This window comes from Mercurialis annua, linkage group LG3 (genome assembly GCF_937616625.2).
Source record: "Mercurialis annua linkage group LG3, ddMerAnnu1.2, whole genome shotgun sequence".
In the NCBI taxonomy this organism is placed as follows: domain Eukaryota; kingdom Viridiplantae; phylum Streptophyta; class Magnoliopsida; order Malpighiales; family Euphorbiaceae; genus Mercurialis; species Mercurialis annua.
This window is the reverse complement of record NC_065572.1, coordinates 59,192,277-59,216,018: the sequence shown is the minus strand read 5'-3', so window position 1 is coordinate 59,216,018 and position 23,742 is coordinate 59,192,277. Positions and strand designations below refer to the sequence as shown.

At 32.8% G+C, this 23,742-nt stretch overlaps 3 protein-coding genes across 4 annotated transcripts; all 3 read right to left on the bottom strand.

Annotated features, from left to right (window-relative positions):
• LOC126674899 (uncharacterized) lies at window positions 1-2,083 on the bottom strand. Of its 2 annotated transcripts, none has more exons than XM_050369439.2 (2): window positions 1,938-2,083; window positions 1-1,035 (listed from the first exon to the last, which is right to left on the bottom strand). In XM_050369439.2, exon 2 carries the CDS (start codon window positions 1,008-1,010, stop codon window positions 201-203), a length of 810 nt encoding a protein of 269 aa, XP_050225396.1. In that variant the 5' UTR covers window positions 1,011-1,035; window positions 1,938-2,083; the 3' UTR covers window positions 1-200. The 2 variants fall into 2 exon arrangements, with proteins under 2 accessions (XP_050225396.1, XP_050225395.1); XM_050369438.2 differs by having other exon boundaries at window positions 1-1,069; window positions 1,938-2,081.
• A 4,661-nt stretch (window positions 2,084-6,744) lies between these two features.
• LOC126674951 (F-box/kelch-repeat protein At3g23880-like) lies at window positions 6,745-8,066 on the bottom strand. Its single transcript, XM_050369503.2, has one exon. It carries the CDS (start codon window positions 8,063-8,065, stop codon window positions 6,785-6,787), a length of 1,281 nt encoding a protein of 426 aa, XP_050225460.1. The 5' UTR covers window position 8,066; the 3' UTR covers window positions 6,745-6,784.
• A 10,284-nt stretch (window positions 8,067-18,350) lies between these two features.
• On the bottom strand, window positions 18,351-21,094 carry LOC126675275 (dehydrodolichyl diphosphate synthase 6-like). Its single transcript, XM_050369886.2, has 2 exons — window positions 20,863-21,094; window positions 18,351-19,551 (listed from the first exon to the last, which is right to left on the bottom strand). The coding sequence occupies exon 2, from the start codon at window positions 19,539-19,541 to the stop codon at window positions 18,627-18,629; it is 915 nt and encodes a 304-aa protein (XP_050225843.1). The 5' UTR covers window positions 19,542-19,551; window positions 20,863-21,094; the 3' UTR covers window positions 18,351-18,626.
• Between the last annotated feature and the right edge of the window lie 2,648 nt (window positions 21,095-23,742).

Here is a 23,742-nt window from a genome sequence, read left to right as displayed (position 1 = left end):
TTTAAGTTTCAAGACCTTAAAAGCATTTATTTTAAGATAATAGGCAAGGGTCAAAGACCTCAAATTTTGGTACAACTTACATCCAGCATAAAATCGTTAAAGAAACCAATACCTACAAATAATTTGGCTCATGATAACTTTCAGCTTCATTTTTTTAGCAACCATTTTGTCAGTTTTATCCCTTGCATTCTTCAATATCTTTATTGATCAGAACCTTCCTCATTGGAATGATGGTTCCGGTGCTTGTGATGACTGCGGTGACTATGACCCGATCTCTTGTGCTTTGATCTTTGACCTGTTTCTTCATCACCATCACAATCAGATAATATTGAAGCTGCACTATGGAACCGCCTATGACGTTTATGTTGTCTTCCATGGCTTCTCCTGTTGTCATCACTAGAAAAATCTGAATCACTCGACCTTGACCCACAATGACGCTTGTGATGCTTTGAATGATCTCTTCTCCTGATTTCACCATTATACTCATCATTAGAGAAATCTGAAGTACTAGATTGTGAATGATGGCGATATTGGTGATGCCGTGTGTGGCTTATCCTGTTGATCCTTTCATCATCAGTATCACTTGAAATATCAGAAGCAGCGGAATCTGATCTATGCTTTCTGTGGTTTCTCCTCTTCCTCCTCTCTTCTTTTTCAGAATCACTTTCAAAACCGTCGGTGCTTTCATCGTTTGTCCTTGAAGACCGCCTTTTTGGCTTCCGTTTAGAATTGTTTTCCCTCCTTTTATCATTGTCACCTGAATCAGAATGTGTATGCTTTCTGTGTTTCTTGTGGGTTCTATTCCTAGACTTTCTCCCATCATCACTGTCACTATCGTTGTCAGTGTTAGATTTTGACGCAGATTTTTTATGTTTCGCAGCCTTCTGCTCCTGCTCTTTCGCCTTGGCAGATGCTTCCAACTTCTGCTCCCATTTCAGAGGGGCTTGTTTTTTCTCTAAAGCTCTCTTCTTTTTCTCCTCAACCAACTGGATGAACTTCTTGCAGTCCATTTATATATAAAAACAAACTCAATATCTGCATTTTGATATGATGATGACCGGAAGTGCATCTCACAGAAGAGAAAAAACAATGTTAGCTACATTATCAACAAACATAAGCTGCAAATACACATAGAAACTGTACTTTCATAATAAATAAACCAAACTTTAAATTCTGTGTATAAGCAACCTTATGGGACAAATAACAGCCTGCAATCTAGAGTAAAACTAGGAGAAACGCGATAACTCATAAATAACGGAGACAACATTACTATCTCCGCATCCCCATAAAATAAACCACATAAGTTCTGGATCATCTCGACCAAAAAGTCCAAAATCCGTGCACATTTATGGCACCATTTAAACCCAATGACTTCAAGACAATGCAAAAGAAAAGCCAAGGAGGCATCTAGAAGCTTCATAGTGTGATTAAAAACTACAATATAACACGGCCTCCACACCAATTGAAAAATTCAAATAAGGCCATCGAATTGGTCTACATAGATGCTTAAATCGGCCAATAAATTATAAAACAACACAATTAAGTTCCTAAAATATCAGCAATTGTTGTCAGTTACTCCCAAGATTATAGAGTTTACTTTAGTTGTTTCTGTAGATGTATACGTATCGTTTCCAATTTCTTCACTAAAAGAAGACATTTCAGACATTGAATTTGCAGAAAAATCAGGTTACCAAAAGAAAACCTAAAGAAAATCAAGAACAGTAAACTAAAAACTTAGAATTAATTTAAATACAAACGACAAGAAAAAGAATTGAATTATCCAATCTATGAATCATCAACACAAAATCTAGCTAATGACCTGAAAGTTCATTCTAACCTAAGCAACAACACAGCGCAATTGCATTGTAGATCAAAGAAACGAACAAAACAGATAATTGAATGAGTTGAAAGATTGAGAAATAATTATTGGTAAGTACCTTTACAAAGAAGAGACGGCGAACAGATCGGAGACGGAGACGGCGACGGCGATGAATAGCGAAAGCAAGGTGTTTGGTTTTTTGACCGATTAGGGCTTCAACTTTGCCTTTCTAGAATCGTCTGTTATCAGGTTTTATATACACACAAACAACATTCGTAACGTGTGAAACGCGTGTGATATACGTTACCCTTTACCTTCCTTCAGGTCGGTGAACTGTTTATCACGTGAAAATTCAAAAGGCTTAATATATAGTTTGACTCCTAAACTTCTACCCTCTTACCTATCTAACCTCTAAACTTAACGTCTCACCTATCGAACCTCTGAACTTGTTAAATAATCCGATTTGATCTCTGAATTTGGTAAATACGTAAATATTGAACCTTTCCGCGTCTACCTGTCACTTGAAACATTGTAGAAGAAATTGTGTACGGAGGGGTTCAATGTTTACGTATTTATCAAGTTCAGGGGTCAACTCGGGTTATTTAACAAGTTCAGAGGTTCGATAGGTAAGACGTTAAGTTTAGGGGTTAGATGGATAAAAGGACACAAGTTCAGGGATCAAACTATGTATTCAGCCAAATTCAAAATCAAATTATTCTGATATATCACAATTTATACTTGGCTAAACATATTTTAGGATCCTTAAATTACACGGTTTATCAGCTCTCTCAACTTCTATTTGACTTACTCAGATCGTTAAATTTTTATTTTTTAATTTATCAAATCCCTCAACTTTTATTTAGCTTTTTCAGATCTCTAAACTTTTATTTTTGGTTCATTGGGTGCCTAAAATTTCATTTTTTTTGTTTCCTTAAATTCTTAAAAGAATTTCCGTTTAAGGATATAATGAAATAAAAAAAATAAAAGTTTAGAGATTTGAGAAAGTCAAATAGAAGTTAAGGAACCTGATGAACCAAATAATAAAAATTTAGACATTTAAAAGTTCAAATAAAATATTAAGGGACCTGATAAATCAAAATAGTATAGTTTAAGAATCCAAAATGAATTTTGCTTTTATACTTTAATCCGTCTTATTTAAAAATTAAACGATGTGATCTTTTATTTTTATTTTTATAAACAGTTTAGTCCCTTTGTCTATTCTAGTGTTAGTTTACCGAGTCAAAGAATTTAAAGATATATTAATTTTCAAACATAAAAAATAAAATCGTTAATAAAAATAAAAATAAAAAACCATATAATTTGTATTTCTTTTGTAGACGGAAACAAAAGTGAAAGAATAAATTGTTTGATTTTTAAATAAAAAAGACAAAAATGTAAAATTATTACATATATAATCTCATAATAATTTATTCAAAATCATACTATTTTATTTCAATTTTTTTTCTTTTATAAATTTAACAAGTTTTTCAAAACTTTTATCTCGTCTCATAGGTATAGTTTAGTGGCAGCAAATATTGTAAGTCAACATGAAAATCTAATATTAAAATTTAATATAATAAAAATATATTTACTAAGGCCTCGCTTGTTTGGGGGTAAATAGGCTAGCGAAATTGTACTTTCTGAGAAGTAGCAAGTTTTGTTTGCTTGGTTCAATTTATACATTCCACTTGCCAAGAAGTTAGATGTTTGACTTCCCTTTAAGTAGGGAAGTAACTTCCCTAGCAAAACCCAAGGAAGTAGAACTTCCCTAACACTTTTGTTGTATTTTCCTAATTTAACCTTAATTTTTTTTTCTTTTTAAATTTATATAAAAAAATATTTTTATTTAAATTTCAAAGAATATACCTATACTATTTTATAATTATTATTTATAATAAAATTAAATATTTTTTTATTAATATTTTATATTATGTAAAATTCAAATAAAAAAATATAATTTTTAAATTTTAATATTTAAAAACTCTCTCAAATAGTACTTGAATCGTAAAATAAGAGTTAATAAGTAAAAATTAAATTATTTATTGTTCTATTTAAAAAAAATATTTATTTGTTTAACAATATAAAAATTATCACAGAATATTTTTGTCTTTTAATTAAAAATTAATTTCGTATTTTTCGGGAAGTAAAAATCAAAACAAGCAATATTTATCAACTTGTTGAAAAGTTAACTTTCCAGAAACTATATTTTCCGAGAAGTTAACTTCTCAGGAATTGCTACAAAACTAACCAAGCGAGGCCTAAGTTTATTATTATAAAATTCCAAATTTTAAATAATAAAATGATAATTATATAAGAAAATATTTACTTTACACTTTTCTCATCAAATACTAACTTAAAGGTATCAAACAAAACCCCAACCCCAACCACACACACTATAACACACCATAACCAATAAATAAATAGTCAGACGGTTTTTACAGTCTAATCAGTTCAATAATTTTTAAATTATTGTGATTTTTTTTGGTTTGAGGATATTAAAATGTATTTTTGTTTTTCAGATAAAAATAAAAGTGCACCATCTTTAAATTTTGAATACATTTGATTCAGTTTTTAGTTCAAATATGGAAATCTCCAAGATATATGCACATCTCGACGGAACGTACATCGCACGTTGGAATTTTATGGCACGACGATACGTGATATTACATACCCACACCAATATCTCAACGTTTCCTCCACCGGTTTCTCTAGAAATTGATATTTCAAAATATAAAGCATCTCCGCAAAACCATAGACATGCATACGGGACCAAACCACAACCGCTAATCTTAAACCAAAGCAATATTTAGCAAGTGTTACTAATTTTTCCGATGTACCCACATGCTTCTCTCAAACATCTAAGAATTTGGAATGGCATGCCGCCATGACCGAAGCGATTACTCCTTTTTTTTTCAAAATCACACATCGAACCTAACGCCACCTAGTGACAAAAGGCTTCTATATATGACCAAACATTGATTTTCATGGCACAAATAGTGCGATCATTCGTGAACAATTGTTCGCTTATTGCTATCTATAGTTATTTCCAACAATTGGTTTTTTAAACAACTCGATGTTTTCAATGCTTTTCTACATGGCAATCTTAAAACGAGGTATTTACGACTCAACCTTATGACTTCTCTTCTTATACCATCCGAAATATGTTTATAAACTTCAAAATTTGTTATATATTCTCAAACAAACACCTCAACAGTTGTACAAAAAAGCTATCTTTGACACTTGTTCTTTGTGGCTTCTGTTGTAACATTGATGACGATTGTTAAAATTTTGGTACCAATTGCCGTGACCGGTTCATGACCGGATTAGTATCCCCAACGGAATTGAAACCATTTGATAGGTATTTAATTATAGATTTGATCAACAAATAACAATATAGCAAAATAAATAAATAACACAAGAGATTTATGTGGTTCGACATTAAAACGTACATCCACAGGCGAAAGGCTCGAGCCATCTACTAATCATAAAAAAGAGTACAAAATTAGTGGAATCATCAAATAGAAAACATCTCTAGTAAATATACCTTCAGAAGAAAAACTCATAACGTGTTCAATTGTCTATAAGAAGCAAAACAAAAGGATTACGATTAACTTATATTTCGCACATTACACAAACTCCCTTACCCCTTATTCACATCAATGTCTACATTATGTGTTCGGTTCTTTTGGTTCTATTATCAAAGATGAACAAGGTAGGGTATTTACAATGAATATATAATTCATATGACATTAGCAGTATTAATCCTGATTGGATTATAATTCTTTATTAGCCAATGACATCAAATTATCCTCAACTCAAATATTCCACTAAAAAAAATCCTAATACAGATAAAATTTTAAGCATATTCCAATAATCTCCACTTTGAGTTGAATTCTCCAATAAAGTTTGTATGGTCCTCCTCAAAGACCCCTTTTGGAATAAGTTCAGTTTGTACTTAAAATGAAAAAAAGTGGAGCACAATGATAATCACAATTTATTGAAGAATTCAAGTCTTGAGACTGTTAGAATACGCCTAAAATTATATTTGTATTAGGACCATATTAATGGAGTATTTGAGTGAATGATAATTTTATCATTGGCTAATTAGGAACGAACTTATTTTAAAAAAGTCTTTGAGGAGGAATTAAAAGTAAAAATAAAATAAAAAAGTTCATATTACAGAGTCATTATACTAATATTAAAATTCTTACTCTTTATTTTTAAAATGCTCTTCATTTCATAAAAAATACTTTTTTAAATACATAGTACCATTGGAGATATTGTGATAGATCATTATATAAATAGTTATTTTACTTGTTAAAGATATAAATTACCACCTAGCAACATCATATCATGAAAGTAATCATATGTGCATACAAAATAACTTATAATAAGCAAAAAACGAACAAATATGAAAACGAAAGCGAAAACTGATCGGTTTGCTTTACGGCTAAAATAAAAATAAAAATTACTATCAGGCCGAAAGAAAACTAGACTAGGAAACCAAAGATAACCTTCATTGGAACATAGATCAGATCGGCTAAATAATTAAAAAAATTATATAAATACCTTCTTTTGGATGATAGATAAGAAGTAAATTTTCATAGAAATTCAAAGAAATTTTCAAATAGGAGAGATCAAATTGTAAGTTATGATAAATATTAGAAGTACCAAAGTAAATTGCTATATTACTAACTGTTTTTCTTGTTTTTGGTGAGAATGAGAAATGCAATAAGCCATTGGAAAAACAAGCCGTACAAAGACCAATACTTCGGGTTGCTACTTCTTTATTATTTTCGATCATTATTCAATAAATATATATGTAACATATATAGATTGCCATCTTGCAACAAACACATCATAAAATTAATCACATTTGTAAATGAAATTATGTAATTAAATAAGCGAACAAAAACAAAATCTGATTGTTTTGCTTCACAACTAAACAACATTGAGAATTTGCTATCAGATTGAAAGTGAAAGTAGACTAGGAAAATTAAGATAAACTTCACTGGGATACATATCGGGTCGGCCAGGAAAATGAAATTTTCTGCAAGTGTCTTGTTTTGGATGATAGATAAGAAGTAAATCTCCAAAGATGTTCACCAGACGATTGTTAAATAATGTAGCATGCATCACGAGGCCACCATTGTCGGTAAAGAGCGGCCTCAAACTATAAATATAATCCTCTCCCTTGTGAATGCTCGTAGGAACACTCATAAACTTGATCCAGATTTCTCCCTTGAGCATCCAAATATCAAAATAACTTTTACTCGGGTTGAGACTCGATGAAGAAATACAACCTTCTAAAATCCCCAACTTGGCAGCTTCATTGATAATGTTTGCATCTTGTACATGGAGGTTGGGAGGCATCGGCAATTCTCTGCATATCTCGGTTTCCAAATCGAATCTAATTAATACAACTTTATTAGCCATACGAGGAATTAGGGCAAACCAGTACAAGCTTCCACCCGTAGAGATTGCTTGTCCGCATTCATGCACTGCATACGGAAACTCAATATCTAGTTTTCTCCATAAATTTGACTTGAGAGTCATCACATAGACACTAGGGTTCCTGCACACTTGAGAGTCATCACAAGAAGGAACTCTTACAACCTTGTAATCATCGGTAGAAGAATCATATCCGAGCCCGAAAACATCCCAAATCTGGGCTGGAAAAGTAGCGTCGGGGTCAGGTAATGGTAATGTTTTGTGTTTACCCATGCAAGGGTTCCACAGAAGCAGACGATCACACTCACTAATGCATATGAGACCGTCACAGCAACATGTAATCTGAAAGGCATCGCAGTTTGATGGCAGCTGCCTATCAAACACGAATTTAAATGATGACGATGAACCTATCTTTATCGCTTGTCGGTTTTGTTGTTGTGGTAATGGTTTGAAGATTGAGCCGTAATGCATCATGGTTACTGCAGGAGGGGAAAGTAGCAATCGTGTTCCGTTTCGTTTGCTTTCGCGTTCGTGTAAATAATGTAAATAATTTTTGCAGAGAAGATAGCAGTTCATGGTGGGATTGCTTTGGTGAATACGGGAATGGTCTCTGATGAATCGGGTGCTGCTGATAAGAGAATTCCATGGTTTAGAGACGCACTTGAAACGACCGAGAGACGTTACATCGAGATTTAATAAGATAGTATGAAGCAGATCTTCACTAAAATAGACTTCGTTTTGTTTTCCCTTCTGTTTCTTATTGACTGTTATGCTTTGGTTCTGCTTTGCGGCCATGATTGACTAATTTTAGTTAAGGTATTTGAGTTGAGGTGATATTCGCATTATATATATAGAGAGACTTGACCCAATACTCTTCTTTTACTTCTCCTGTTTGGTTATGGATTCTCTCATTCTTATTTACTTCTCCCATTTTAATGTGGACTCTTTCATTTTCTTTTCTTGGTGCCAGAGCTTCGTCCTGAATAATCCGGATCCGACCCGTATCTCGAGCCTGTTATGGTAGGAAAGTCTGTTAGTGAGAATTTTCTGAATTCACAAAACTCGAACCCAAAACCTTATTTAGGTGATAACAAGCCGCTTACCACTTGTACCAACTCTTATTAATAAGGTCAACCGATGATTCTTTTCCTTTTAATCTTTAATGGGTCAACTTTACTGTAGTTCAAATTAACTAAAAGATACTTCTCAAAAAAAAAACTAAGAGATAACAAAAATATTTACCCAAGAAAACATTGTAGATATAGTTTTTAATTGGTTGCATGGCTATCGGTTCAATCTAAATTTACTTTACTCTAAACAACATCTTCGGGTCTTGTTTGTGACTCGTTATTTTATATTTTATAAAAATAAAAGTTAATTTAACAATAAATAATATACTCCTCCGTTCTAAAATAGTATTCTCGTTTGTCATTTTTATTTATCCTAAAATAATAGTCTCATCTGTATTTTTGTTCATTTTATTCCTATATTACCCTCATTTATGATATCATTAGTATTTAAGCATTCTTAAGTGAAATGCTTTGCAACTTGTTGTTATTAAGTGAATAACACAATTCATTTATTGACTTTCCATGTCCATAAAAGTACTTGTACGTTTTTTTATTCATTTATGCTATCAAACTAATGATAATTATGAATAATTAACTAGAAAAGTATAAAAGGACGTGGTTTAACATACAATTAGCATCCGTGGCGGAACCAGAAATTTTTTCCAACCCGGGCTAGATGTCCTCTTTTATATCTATAAAATTAAACGAAACACTCAAATTATTATTTTTATCAAAAAAATTGAAAATTATTGATATTCTAATAACAAATTTATACATTATCTAAATTGATTTATTTTGATTAGATTTCATCAAGTTATTTTTAAAAATATTTACAAAATATTCACATAACAAAATTCATCAACTATCGAGAAAATGTAATTAATTATCAACAAAAAATTAATAATAAATATAAAATATTTACATGTTGTAGTCTAATTAATTTTTGAATTTTTCAGGGCTAAATTAATTTAAATAACCTAAAACAAAAATAAATATAGCTGTTACACAATAAAACACATATATAAACTAAATTAATTTGTAAAAACAAAATTTTTCAAAGAAAATTACTCGAAATTGAAGGTGGATTGATTTTAAAGGAGATAAGACTGAAAAATTAGGTCAGTATTTTTAAATTGAAAGAATTGGAGATATTTAGGTTGAAGAATTTGAAAATTAGTTATGTTAGAAAATTTGTTAGGAAATAGAAAAATATAATAGATTTGGTGGAAATATTAAAAAGTTTATTAGATTTCATCAAATTATTTTTTAAAATATTCACAGAATATTCAAATAAAAAATTTCATCAACTATCGATAAAAAATTATTAGCTAAAAAAAATTGATAATAATTTTAATATACTTGTCATATTTTAATCAATTATTGTATTTGTGAAGACTAAATTGATTTAAATAACCTAAAATAAAAATAAATACTATTGTCTTTCTACAATAAAATAAATATATAAATTAAATTAATTTGTAATTTTCTTTTAAAAAAAGGTGGATTTATTTTGAAGGACAAATGATTAAAATATTAGATTACTGATTTTTAATTGAAAGAATTAAAAATATTTAAATTGAAAAGTTTCAAATTAAGTCAGAGAATTTAAAAATAATAGGTTAGAAATTTGAAAATATAATAAAAATTGGTCGATAACTAATAAAAAAATTTACTGGAAGATCAACAATTACATTTGAGAATCTTTTCTGCATATGTAAATGTTTATGCTTTAATGTTGTTAGTATAATGGAGCTGATTTTCTTACGTTACTTCCTTGCAACTGAAGTGGGATAATTCCACAAGGTTGTGTATGAATGACATGTGTTTAAATATTAGTTGAGCACTTACATTTAACACCAATTAGTTTTAAGATGGATTTAACATGGTATTAAAATCTTATCCATTCACACAGTTTGAATTTGGCCCGGCCCACGTGAGATGCACATGAGAGGGGATTTTGTTGCTTCCTGGACACCCTACGTGTGAGGGGCAGTGTTAAAGTGAGAGTATCTCACATTAATTGTGTGTGTGAATGACATGTGTTTAAATATTAGTTGGGCACCTCCATTTAACACTAATTGGTTTTAAGATGGAATCTAACCCATGATAGGAGTATTTTACTCCTATAATTAGGGTCGATTTTACTCGGTTTTCATCATGTGTAGTATTGTTTTTATACATTATTTGGCGTTTTTACGTTTAATAGTGTTTGTTAGTGTTTCAGTAGAAATTAGGTGAAAAACGACTATTTGGGGCAAATTTATGGTGAATTGCGTGTACGAGTAAAAGCGTAGCTTGCGGACGAAGAAATTGAAGATTCACGAACGAGATTGAGCAAAAATGGGTTGTTCCCGTTCGAAACAAAGGTTTCTCGAACGGGAACCATGCAGAATGAGCATGAGTCCCGAACGAGAAGGCCTTGTCTCGTTCGGGACTCAAGAAGGAATCAGCATCTCAAAACTCTCGGTTTAAGTTTTTTTCGAACGTGAATGAGGCTCCCGTTCGGGAACCATGTAAAAATTGGGCATGTCACGGACGGAACTATGGTTTCCCGAACGGGAAAGAAGAAAATTACGCGTGCAGCAGACTTTGAATTGGACTGAAATTCCTCCTCAAATTACAATTACAACTCCTATTACAAATTGATTTGTAATACAAATTAGAAGACTCCGGAACTTCTCCTACTATATAAAGACCTTGTACTAGACTCAATTTAATATGTAGAATAGATTAGACATTAGATTACATCAGTTATAGTTTAGTTTTTATTAAATAGCTTTTAGTTTAGTTCTATTTCTCAGCAGTTTATAAGTAGTTTATAATTAGTTTCTGCAAGACGATTGTTGAAGATTTCAAGCTTAATCAAGACGATTCTTTCCGAAATTGACAACTCCGGTATTTATTGTTTAATTATGCTTTCTTCTTCATCATCCTTCTTGTTTTGTTTCAGTTTTAATATGAGTAACTAAAACCCTTGTTCGAGGGTTGATATGAACTTATAAATTGGTAATTATTTGGATTGGATGGATTAGTATTAATTCGTGTCTTAATTATTAATCTTATTGCTTGAATTAAATTAGCTACTTAGTTCATGAGTTTGTGTTTAGTTAACTAATTGAGAGATTGTTAATTAAATAGACATAGATAATTAAGAACTTAGAGAAAAACGTCGTGAGAGCGGGTTGGAATTTAGGTAGTCGTTGAGTTTGCTTCATAATTATAATTTGATTATTTAATTCAGTTTTAATATCGTAAGAGCGAGTTAATAATTGGTTAGTTAATTAGGTTGTAATTTTATTCGGATCTTTGAGGCTTGAGAGGGCGGGTTTCGGTGCTTTAGAATAGCTCGATTCGCGATAAAATCACTAAGAAATCCTATTCCATAATTTTACTTATTTATTTGGGATTATCAATCCTTGAACTTTTTAATCTTATTGTTTTAAACCCTATTTTATTATTTGTTTTCAGTTTATATTAGTTTAATTAAATTACAAAACCCTATTGATTTTTCTAGCTAGCCGATTAAAGAATATTTGAAATTAGTGATTAAGTCCATTGTCTCTGTGGGATCGATACTTGGTCTTCCAAGTTATATTACTTGAGCGATATCGTACACTTGCGATTATTTGCCAACAACTCATAGATACAATAAAGCTCTTAAGAATCTATCGTTCATTATTTATTGATATGAAAGAGAGAGGGGTGCTATCTATTCGCCAATAGAGCCGGTCTTAGTGAAGACCCGCTCATGCATGAGGGGCGGCAAAAGACGGCTTTGCCCATGAGTTAGCGATCAAGCGGAAAAGGACCTGCTGGCAGCCTCGACCCGAGCGGAAGTGCGATGTTTCTGGAAACTCGGAATCGTTATTCTATTGGACTCGTGATTCTCTGCCTTTAACTACCAGCATGGACATAATGAATGAACTTTGTTATGCAGTTTGAATGCCTTTAGCTTGGTTCCGCAACGATTTGGTAGAGTTGTCAACTATTCATTATTTGTTATGTGCTTATGGGTTGATATAAATATTTCTTTTGTAGATTTGTGATTTTCTGCCTTTATTTTCCAGTATGTACACAATGAATCAAACTTATAAAGATAAATAAGTTGTCCCCGTTAGTTAAGACGTATGTATGTGTAGAACATTCTAAGTTTGTTTCCATCTGATGGGTACTTTGTAGATCTGACTTAGTTTCCTACTTACATTAGTGGGATGTTAATTGTGTTCCAAAACATGGCTAGTTAAACCTTGTCTATTTGTTGCATAAAAATTTAACTTTGTAAATGTCCAATATTTTCTATTCCTGCTCGAAGTTATATCAAAATGCAGATGATGAAAAGTGTGGTCTATTTAAGGGCTCAAATGAGGACTCATTTCCTAGAAAAGATCAGTTCCTCATTGATAAAGATAGAGATATTGTTAAGCACCTCAGAACTCACATTTGGCAAGAATAGAGCTTTTTTACTATCAAAAGTCTAGTATTCAGTTTTAAATGCTATGAAGAGTGAGAGATGCAAAACAGTATTTCAAGGGTCCTTTGTTATCCTTGGTGGAGATTCACGCCTGGACTATATTTGCGCCATATGCCTAATTTGAAAAGTTCAGAACATCCAAATAAGTTCTTGGCGACTCAGTCACCAGGGTTTAGCTACTTCCAGCACCCTCAGGATCTCTAGAGATTCACCCTGCAACAAAGTAATCCCAACCCAACAACAAAAATAAGGCACATTACAAACATATATTAACTGACTAATTGTAAATCAGTACTTACATGTTTAGTGGAGTGACATTGCTCTTTGTAACCAAGATTGCATCACAGAGGTCGGGCACACGGATGAGGACAGCTGGACATTCCTCTCTGTATAGATGCAGTTCAGATCTTGTGAAAAAATAGCAAAAACTCTGTCTAACACTGATTGGAGAGCCATGAATTGTCTCAGATATGTTGATTGGTAATTCCACCCAGTTATTAGTCCGACGACCAACAATAAATGAAAACATTCTCAACCTACCCATAATCAAAAAACTTACAAAGTCTAAAAATATTTATTATACATTTTTGATGTCGTTTAGTTCCATCGTCGTGTAAAATAAATCTGTCATTGAAGTAATTTCTTCCATAATCAAGAAATTTACAAATCCAAAAAAAGATTTGTTTTATTAATGTTTTTTTTTCACCTCAAATGAGTTAATAATATTGAAATCAGATGCAGAATTAGAGGTAGGGGACGGCCACCCGCCTTATCTCTTCTAGCCATGAATAAAAAAATAACTCACTGCTAATAGAGAGTTTGATGCGTTTTTTTGGGTAGACGAGACAATAATTGGAGGAGAAATAAAGGAAAAATAAATTGAGAGACTTAACCTTAGAGAGGTGTGATGTATGAACATTGAAAAAGGTATGGATCAATGGAAAATTTGTTTTTTTTTTCATTGACATAAACTTCTTATCAAATTATTTAATCAATTTTTAGTTATCACAAGTCATATGATAGATTTTTGTGACTTTTTATTTAATATTATGTAATACCCCAAAATAATTTAAGGTAATTAAGTCGTGCCACGTGTCGTGATTTCCGATAAATTAAATTAAGGAGAATTTAATTTAATTATATCGGAAATTTATAATAAAATTTAATGAGTCAATTAGCGGGATTTAAGGAGTTAATTGTGAAAATTTAGATGTGGAGGCATTTTGGGGCTAAATTGTAAATTTTTAAAAGTTTAGGGGCTAAAGTGCAAATTAGCCAATTAAACCCCGAAAATAGAAATTTGAGGATTTTCGATGGAAATATATATTTGGAGTTAGTATTATTTATTCGGATATAAATAATACGTATATGAATTAATAGAAAGATTAATTGAATATGTTTTGGACTAAATTGAAACTTTTGAAAAGTTTCAAGGATCAAAGTGCAAATTGACCATTATATATATATAAGAATTGAGAGGGAGAAGGATCCAGATGCTCTTCTCTTCTTCCTCAGTTTATTTCTTTCTCTCGTTCGCCGTTTCCGAACGGTTCGTCGTGCGGTTTTCGTTTCTCGTCCATTTCCGACGTTTTATAACTCCAAAAGATTGTATTCCGACGGGTAATCACGGTAAGCTTGACGTTTTCTCGTTTAAACGAATATATTTTGAGTTATATCGATTCAAAGTTTTAGGCCACAAAACAATTTTATCGTTTTATCGAGTATAGGATTGATATATAGCGTTTTGAGCTTAGAATACGCATTTTGGTTGAATTTGGAGCGTTTTTGCGTATATAGCAGGTCGGAAACCCCGGAAATCGATCCCGGGGGATCGTGCACGACGTGTACTTGTGGTACACGAACGTGTACCATCAATGGTACACGAACGTGCACCAATATATGGTGCACGACCGTGTACTAAGGTACAAGAACGTGTACCATCAAGGTGCACGATCGTGTACCCCCTTGTACGAACGTGCACCTCCCCGATCTTTGTACCCGATTGAATTAGTTGGACACCCGTTTGTCGTACGCGCATACCGAGAAATTGGAAATCAAATAGTAAATGATTGATTAACGTAAATAGTTAACCTAACGGGGTTAAATGCGAATTGAATTAGAAGTGGTTTACGATCCGTAAACGAGGTTGATACCGTTTATCGGAGTATACGTGAGAAGCACGACGATTAATGAAAGTAAAACGTGTCGAGTCTTGAGTCTAGAGTCAATCTTAAAATAGGATTCTAATTCAAGTCAAATGTTTTAAAAATTGTTTTAGATCCGGCGAGGCAAGAAGCAGCTGGACCAGTAGTTCGGGAAGCTTGACGTTTCTAAGCCCCGACGTATTTTTGGATAAGCGTTTTCTGTGAGTTTATACGATTTGCTTTTAAAGTATTTACTCAAGCAAATATTTTATATTGCTTTATGTTTGTTTTGCATAATTGCGATGCGAATTCTTTTTATGAATTGCATATGCTTGATTTGAAACCAGTATTGATCCGATGGAACGTGCTACCTATTGGGCGACAATAGGACTGTTTGATCACCAGTTTTGATGTAACTCAGTTGGGAGCTGATGATGATTATGATATTTACGATTATGTATATGATTTGATACGAGTGAGCACTCGGCTACGGTGTAGTCTGGAGTCCCCGTATCTAGTGGCTGGGCCACCCGCGAGTTGGACTCACAATTGATATTTACGATTGGGTTGCTCGATTGATTATTAGCATGTTTGAGAATTAAGGTTTCAATCGGATCCCGTACTTGGCTGCATATGATGGAATATCGTTTTATGTTTTTATTGTATACTTATTAGTAAATGTATGGACTCACTCAGTATATCCCAATATACTGACCCCTCACAGATTTCCTTTCAGGATAAAGACGCTTTGAAGCAACGGACTTCTATCCTACTTCCAGAAGTCTGTATTTTTGAGTATATAAAGGAACAATACTTTACTCTTAGAGCTGTAGTAGATGAGTATTTTGCAAGTTAGCTTGTATGTATAGTTTTCTGTAAATATAACCTTAACGTTATAAAGTTTTAAATGTTTTATGCTTGCTGCGTTGTTTATATAGTGAGTGCCAGAGGATATGAATGTCTGGCATGTATGATTCTGCATGACACGTGTTTATGTATGTCATGCATGACGTTTATATTCGCGAAAAATTATTTTACGTTTTTAGGCTTGCTACGGGTTTCGGAGCAACCACTCCCATTCCCTATCGCCGGTCTCTGCCTATGAGATTGGGTCATGATATATTATTATATAAAAGAAAATACCTATCAAATTACATTTTGCGTTAATTCTCGCCTACTCATAAAAATGGCTGATATGTGGAGCCTACATGTTGTATAGATCATGATCCATAAGTAACACCTGTGAATGGATAGAGGCTACAAATTGCTTTCAGTAAAGGAAGCCGCAAAAGAATTTCTTTCACAGTTCTTATCAACATAAAAGGTTGATTCTGACCCAACGAAACAAGAAACTAAACCCGCCAATAACATATACAAGTTTTAAGAAATTATAAATACCTAGTCTAACACAGCCCAAAGTTCATAAAAATAATTGAATCTTTTACTATACTGACCTGCCGCAGAAATGGGCTTCCCGTGAAACGGCGCCTCAAACCATTAAAATAACCTCTTCCCCTGTATCGATTTCGATTACGATTAGATTCAGATTATACATTATAGTTTAGTAAAGTGAGTGGAGCAGGGGTTATGGAGACAGGGGGAGATTCTGTGTATTGCAAAATTATGTTTAATATTAAAAGTTTCTTGCACTGAGTTTGGAAAAGGAGGTAATGAGGTGGAATTATCGTTATTCTTCAGTATTTTGGATTTGGCGCTCACCAAAAGGACTTTTTTAATAATAAAAAAAACAACTGTTTGAAAAGTAAACAAAATTATGTTTTTGGTAAAAGGAGTTAAAATATATATTTTAAGTTGCTGGAAATAAGTAAGATGGTGACTAGAATCTTCTGGTCTAAAACACTTTCGGCATCAGCACCGGCGACAGGCGGCTTGTGGGCCTCACGCGCCGCCGTAGTGGTGGCTGTTGATTCAGAAAAATATGTTTATAATTTATTTAAATACTATAAATTATATCGAATATTTTTCGTAAAAAGACTATATGCTAAATATGCACGGATAATGAGATTAATTTTATTAAATTGAATTTTGAGTACTTTTATGTATTAAAATATATTTACATGTTATACAATATTTTTATGGAATTTATAATTAAATTTAGATAAATAATTTATGAGGAGTGAAAAAATAATATTTTTGATACAAAGATATATATTTATGGAAAATTAAATATTTAATAAAAATGGAATATGATATTTAAAAAAAGAAGAAAATTTAAATAAATAAATAAAGCATGGTTTTAATTAATAAATAAATGATTTAAGAATTATAAAATAAATCTATAATTCTTTAGTATAAATATTTGATAAAGTGGGTAAAAGTATCATTAGATATTTAAACGATAGTTAAAGGATTAGAGTATTTGGGGATAAGAGTTAAGTATAATTAAGACGGTTTAGAGTTAACTATAGAGTTAGAATTTTATTAATTAGAGAATTAATATCTTGATCTTAATTAGATTCGACAAGTCGTCGAGTTACCGGGTCGGAGGATCGAGGAAATTAACGTAGTTTATCTTATGGAGCATTGACGAAATCGTACCGTGATTATACAGTTTCTGTGAGTACATGTTTTTATATTTTGGTATTCGTAAAGTCAAGTATTTTAATACGCTATTTGATTTACGTGATGCAATGTGATATGTCTATGTGGTTAATGCCTTATATGCATATATCATATGTATATATTATATGTGTATGTATATTTTAGTTATACAAATGTATACGTATAATTTTGAAAATTATTATGCATTCGCTTATGTTTGGATGTGTTTGTTGTTGATATAAATAAATTCATGATATTGGTGGATTCAAGTGTATTATGTGACAATTGTCAGAGCGAGTTGAACAACGCGAATAAGTTATATCGATTGGCTTTTTTATCGATGTTAGGCGATTAAGATACAGTGGTTAGATTTACTATCGATGTCCGACGATTAGGAAAGATCGGTTGGTTGTGATAAATTCACTTCTGCTCTTAATGTATGTTCGCTCCTGCTTGGCACATCGTCTTATTATATTACCTCGGATACTAAGAAATGTGATCCCCGCCGTTGATTGGCGGTTAGCCAGGCTTAAACTTAGGAAATTGAGGTAGTTGACGCTAAACAACATTTTCTTATTAGAGGTAGAATGTCGTTAGATTTGTAGACAAAGTCATACGTATCCCGGCGTGTCCCCCTAAATACAGCACTCCGAAGGAGTTTCGGTGCTTCATATTCACCTAAGAATTTAACAGAATACTAGAAATTATTTAATATTTTAAAATTTGGAATCACACAAGAAGTAAAAGAAATACTACTTTATCAAATTATTGATAGTACAAATATGACATATATAACACAATGTGATGATTTAAACCTCATGAATATGACACAATTACATAATTTGGTGTAGATAACTTTTAAGAAGACTCAAATACAAGAGCTTTACTGTAATATTAATTTATGATATTATGATTATCATTTATTAATTAATATGTCCCTCTCAGTAATGGAGTTCCCTGTACTTTACATATTTCTATTTTGCAGTTTGAATAGTATAATTCTAATGGCCCCTTGGGTTTAGAGATTAAACCATTAAAATAGAAAGCTACGAAATGGAACTGTTGAAGAGTTTTTGTCGGCTGTTGGATATCATTCGACATCTCCAACATTACAAGTGCTTCTTCTTCTTCTTCTCCAAATAAGAGTTATTCCGCTGGAAGTTCAGTACTGCCCACACTAAGTGCTTTAGACCAATCTCCGGCCAAAGTGCGTCTGGAGAATACAATTTGCAGTTACCAGCCTGCCAAAGTAGGAAATTACTTAGACGGGTTTCCCCTGATGTACGGATCAATATATCCGGGTCTGGAACAACCGACATGTAAATGTGTTTCTCAACGTCTGGTAGTTGTATCTTACAATTTGACTCTATCTCGTCACTTCTACACAATGCTTCAGCTTCATCCTCTTCGAATCTAACTCCATTCCCATTCTGCCCAACTACTTCTTTGATCAAACCATTGCCCGACTCAATTTTGTGCAGTTTATTTTTACAAGATTCTTCGACAGCATGCGTTATCTCATCATATGATGTATAGGCTACGCAGACTAAAAGCACACAGTTGGTGTAATTCGCTGTAGCCATCATAACCTTTTTGGCTGCAATCCTATTAGGCTCATCTAAAAGCTTCAAGTTACCGATAAAATATACTCTCATGCCATATTGATGGGCTACACTTTCTTCCCTGAGCAATCCTTCGCTCTTCTCGAGCATCATATCCATTATAATCTGAACCTCATCAGGTCGCCTCTTAAAATTATCAATACTAAAGGCGTACACAGTTACATACTTCACTCCCAGCTCATAGCAGTACTTAAGCATGAGCATTAGAGCTGTAAATCCAGCTTTATGTCCAGCACCTGTTTCCAGGTTTTCCTTCTTCGCAAACCTGCGGTTACCATCCATTATGAACGCAAGATGACTGGGGATGGGACCCATGGATAGAGAACGAAATATGCATCTTCTCGAAAAACTTGCCAAATATCCACACACCTCCCTCATTCTACTTCTGTCATGCATTCCCATTTTGCTTGTGCTGAAATTGCAGGGTCAAAATAACAACATGTTCATAGTCAGAAAAGATCTCAGTTGATTCAATTAGCATAGATATACATAATTTAACCAAATAAATAGCAGATTTGTAAGCTATGTAGCACGGAAATGGAAATAATATAACCAGAAACAGAAAAATGATACTTTTACAAGGATGTGTTATAAATATTAAGTTTTGCAGTTCCAAAAGTATTTCCGGAAACAAAAAATGAAACGCCAAAATGTAGGTCTCTAGAGGTTCCGTGCAATGTGGTTTGTAAGTCCATATGGAGAGAATTTAATGGATATGCAGAAGAAATCAAACCATCGAAACCTTGTTTGGAAATTTCCAACTATGCAGAGTTAAATTCAGCTGAAATCTATATAGTTAATTCCTGAGTTTGGAAAACTTTTAGCGCTAGAACTCAAGTATTTCAACTTGTACCAGAAAATAAGGAGTTTCAGAAGAAATGAAACCCAGCTAAAAGAAATGACATAATATTGCATGAATTGAATTGAAATCTTGCTCATCATTAGCTCCAAATAAGGTGCTAATTTAGGAAATTTCAGTGTGTGTGAAGTCTCATTAAGCTAGAGAAACAATAAAGTATCTTATGATCTACGAGAATCTATATTGCACGGAAACTTGTCAAACCGTATGTTCGGAATTCACTTCCATTTCCAAAAACACTCACGAAACTCCAAAAGTTTAACTTCATAACCTACATTTCACCATTTCTCATTTCAACGTTTCCGTGCAACATAGACAATAACTATAACTATTAAGCTAATGAATGTGCACAAAATGCATATGATAGTATGCGCATCTTCAATGAGAAATACATCATATCAGAGCTAATGTATAAACAAGAAAAAAAAATTAACCACTTGACAAAATTGTGAGATTTTTCCAAATCAAAGATATAAATATCGGCCAATAAGTAAAGAGTTAATGACATAAAAATTCACCAACTTTATACGTTTTTTCAATTTAATCACCCTTTTAAAAAATGTCATATTTCGACAGTAACTTTCATCCTTTCTCAAATTGATATATAAAGTCATAATTCGCTGAAATGGCACCAATTCTCCGTGTAATTTGCTGAAGTGGAAATCATTTTTAGCTGCCACTTCAGCAAATTACACCGGATTATGACCTGGTGTATAAATTGGATGAAAAAACATAGAATTTTTATGACATTAACTCATAAATAAATGAATCAAAAAATCTATTTACACAATAAAATGAAACAAATTCCAAAATATGCTAACAATAAAAAACAGAAAAAAGAAGCAGAAAAACGAGTATAAGTACCCGCTGAAAAAGGAAGCAGAGAACAATGAGATACAGATGTAAGGAAGGGTGTCTTATATAAATAGGAATAGGTCGGCATGGATTTTGCTGTTCTTATTCACGCTATTGGCACAGTGTGTTAGATGCCTTGCGCGCTTACAACTCTAACCGTCGCCGCTGCCGGTGATCGGCGGAGATTGAGGCTTGAAATAAGGAAACTGAAGCTACCTGCTAGTGCTGGTGCTAGGTATTTCACGCTTTGAAGAACACTGTTAAAGTAGAAAAACAAAAGGGATTATTATACTTTTGGTGTTTCAACTTTTTACGAAATGACAATATGGTGTTTGAACTTAATTTTGTCACAATACGGTGTTGCAACTTGTTGAATAATTACAATATGGTGTTTTTGCCAGTTTCGGACTTTAACCAGTTTTCAAACTTTTTTGTTATTTCAGTTTTAGTCCTTAAACTTTTATTTTTTCAAAACAGTCCAGAAATTTTTTAAAAATCTACTAGGCTCTGATACCATCAATTGTGAGCCTACTCCTACAATGGCGGAACTAAAGAGTTACTCAAAGATCTTTAATTTTTTGTCTATTATTTCTAGACTCCTTTAACTTCTCATACTCATGAAAGTATCGAGAGCTAGCAACAAAACCTAATGGTTCTCTGTTTTTAAGAAAATAATTCTCAAATTCACTCTGTTTAAGAGTCAACTCTTCTAAATGCTTAGAAAAACTTTCTACAGATTTGTTTAAAGTTTCTAAAGTCACACTTAGAGAATTAAGACGATCGATAATAGAATTTAACAATCCTATTACTGGTTCCTTACCTACTCCGTGATCTAAATGGAAACAATCAGGATAAGGGCAATTACCATTCATCAAGCTTTAAGTAAAAAACTTCAGATAAATAAAACAATTTATTCATCTAAAAATATATACCTTCAATGAACAGGGTCCACTAAGCTTCCGCAATTGCATCCACTTCCTCTACGCTCGTCACCAGCAGCTAGAAGGATCTTCTGTGTTATGAATGCCCGCTTCTCTTCAATTGATTATGGGACTTAAGAAACACTCCTTCACTAAAACAGACCGTTGTAAAATGAAACAAGGTATATAGTAGCAAAAATTCTCAGATAATTATATGAAAGCACTCTGATTTATTTCTGCTCCCTTTGTTCATAGAACTTAAGGGTATTTATAGGGAATACAACGACTAGCTGGTGCCTCTAGTACTGTTTTCCAGCTTCAAAAGACTCAATAATTGAAAGCAATAATTTTAGACAGCTGGTGTCTCTGGTCCCATTTTCCAGCTGTAGTACAATAACTCTCAATAATACAATATAAAAGATAAGGTTCCTACAACAGCACTAAAGACATGACACGCATATTAAGACACATGGGTCATATTATGGGTAGTGCTTTGTAGGATAGTGGCTGCCTCAATTATACATATTGAGGGTGACATCATGGATGACGTTTTTGTCATGCCACCTGTGAGTGAGTGACAGGCAAGTCCCAATTCATTTCGTCTAGTTCCTGCCTTGCTTTCTCAAAGAGCTGTTCTTTATACTCAGCTACTTTCTTCCAAATCTCAAAGGTTTCTGATTTGAAATTTAAGCTAGCATCCTTGTTAACTAACTTCAAGAGTAATGTTTTTGCCTCTTCTCGTCCAGAGATAAATCTTGCATTATCGATAACTTCAATATCTTTGGACCAGATGGTTATGAACATTCTTCCATCTCCGAGAATGATGTAGTTAGAATTATTAACTATATTCTCCAAAACAGACTTGAGGAACTCAATATGAAGAGCTTTGTTTGCGAGTTTTGATTCTTCATACATTTTCCATCTTAATTTTTGATTTTGACTATTAACTTTCTGGGGTTCCACAAGCTCTCTATTGGTGATAGGACGAAGATCCCAAATTTGATAAGGATATCGGACCTTACCATCCTCTTCATATTCCATCATTGTACTTATAATCTGAAATGTAACAAACCTAGATGTTTGTTTAACATAACTTAAAGCTGTCTGCACAATTCCTGGAAATACTGACCGGGGAGTTTCTAAATCCACTTCTAAAATTGAAGTTAGACCTGCTTCTGTGAATTTTAGACTTTCCACCGCCACGTCTGCTTCAATTTGCAAATCAGGCCATCCATGTGACTGCCAATGAATGTAAGGTTGTAACATAGAACATTCTTTGAGAGAACGATCTATCGAATCAACTATTTTCCTTTTGATAGTGTATCTTACATCTGGAGGTAAATATTGATTCATTCTTTCAAGAAGTTGTTTCCTCTCAGAGATATGTTCAAGGAAATCTTCTTCTCGTGCTGAACGGAAACCAAGTTGTTTTTCCAATTTTAAAATATATTGAACAACTTCATCTGCAAAGTGTGATATTTGCTGGAAATTTTTATTTTGGATTCCTCCTTTTAGACCTGCACACAGATTAGATCCGTCTTTTGAAAGACCAAGACTTTCGTCTTCATAATAATTCCAGGTTTGTTCAACCTCAGGATTTTCTAGTGATGCAAGAAATCCTCCAAGATCAATATCTTCAGATTCAATTTTTGAATCTGTTTCTTCCTGAGAATGTGATGGTTTTTCCATGGAATATTTGACTTTAAAATCATATTTTCCAGAGGGTTCGCCCAACGTATCCCACTCAGGACCATCATCGAGAAGATCATCATTATCTGAGTATTCTTCTCCAGAATTAATAACAAATTCTTCCTTATTATGAGTTTGATTTGGAACCTTTGTAGGTTCATTCGCACTTTTACTAGCCTCGTGACCTAAAATGTCACCTTGCAGTATTTCAGCGTTATCTTTTTGAGAAGAAAGCTGATTATCATAGTCTTCTTTACATTTTTTGTACCATTCTTCTCGC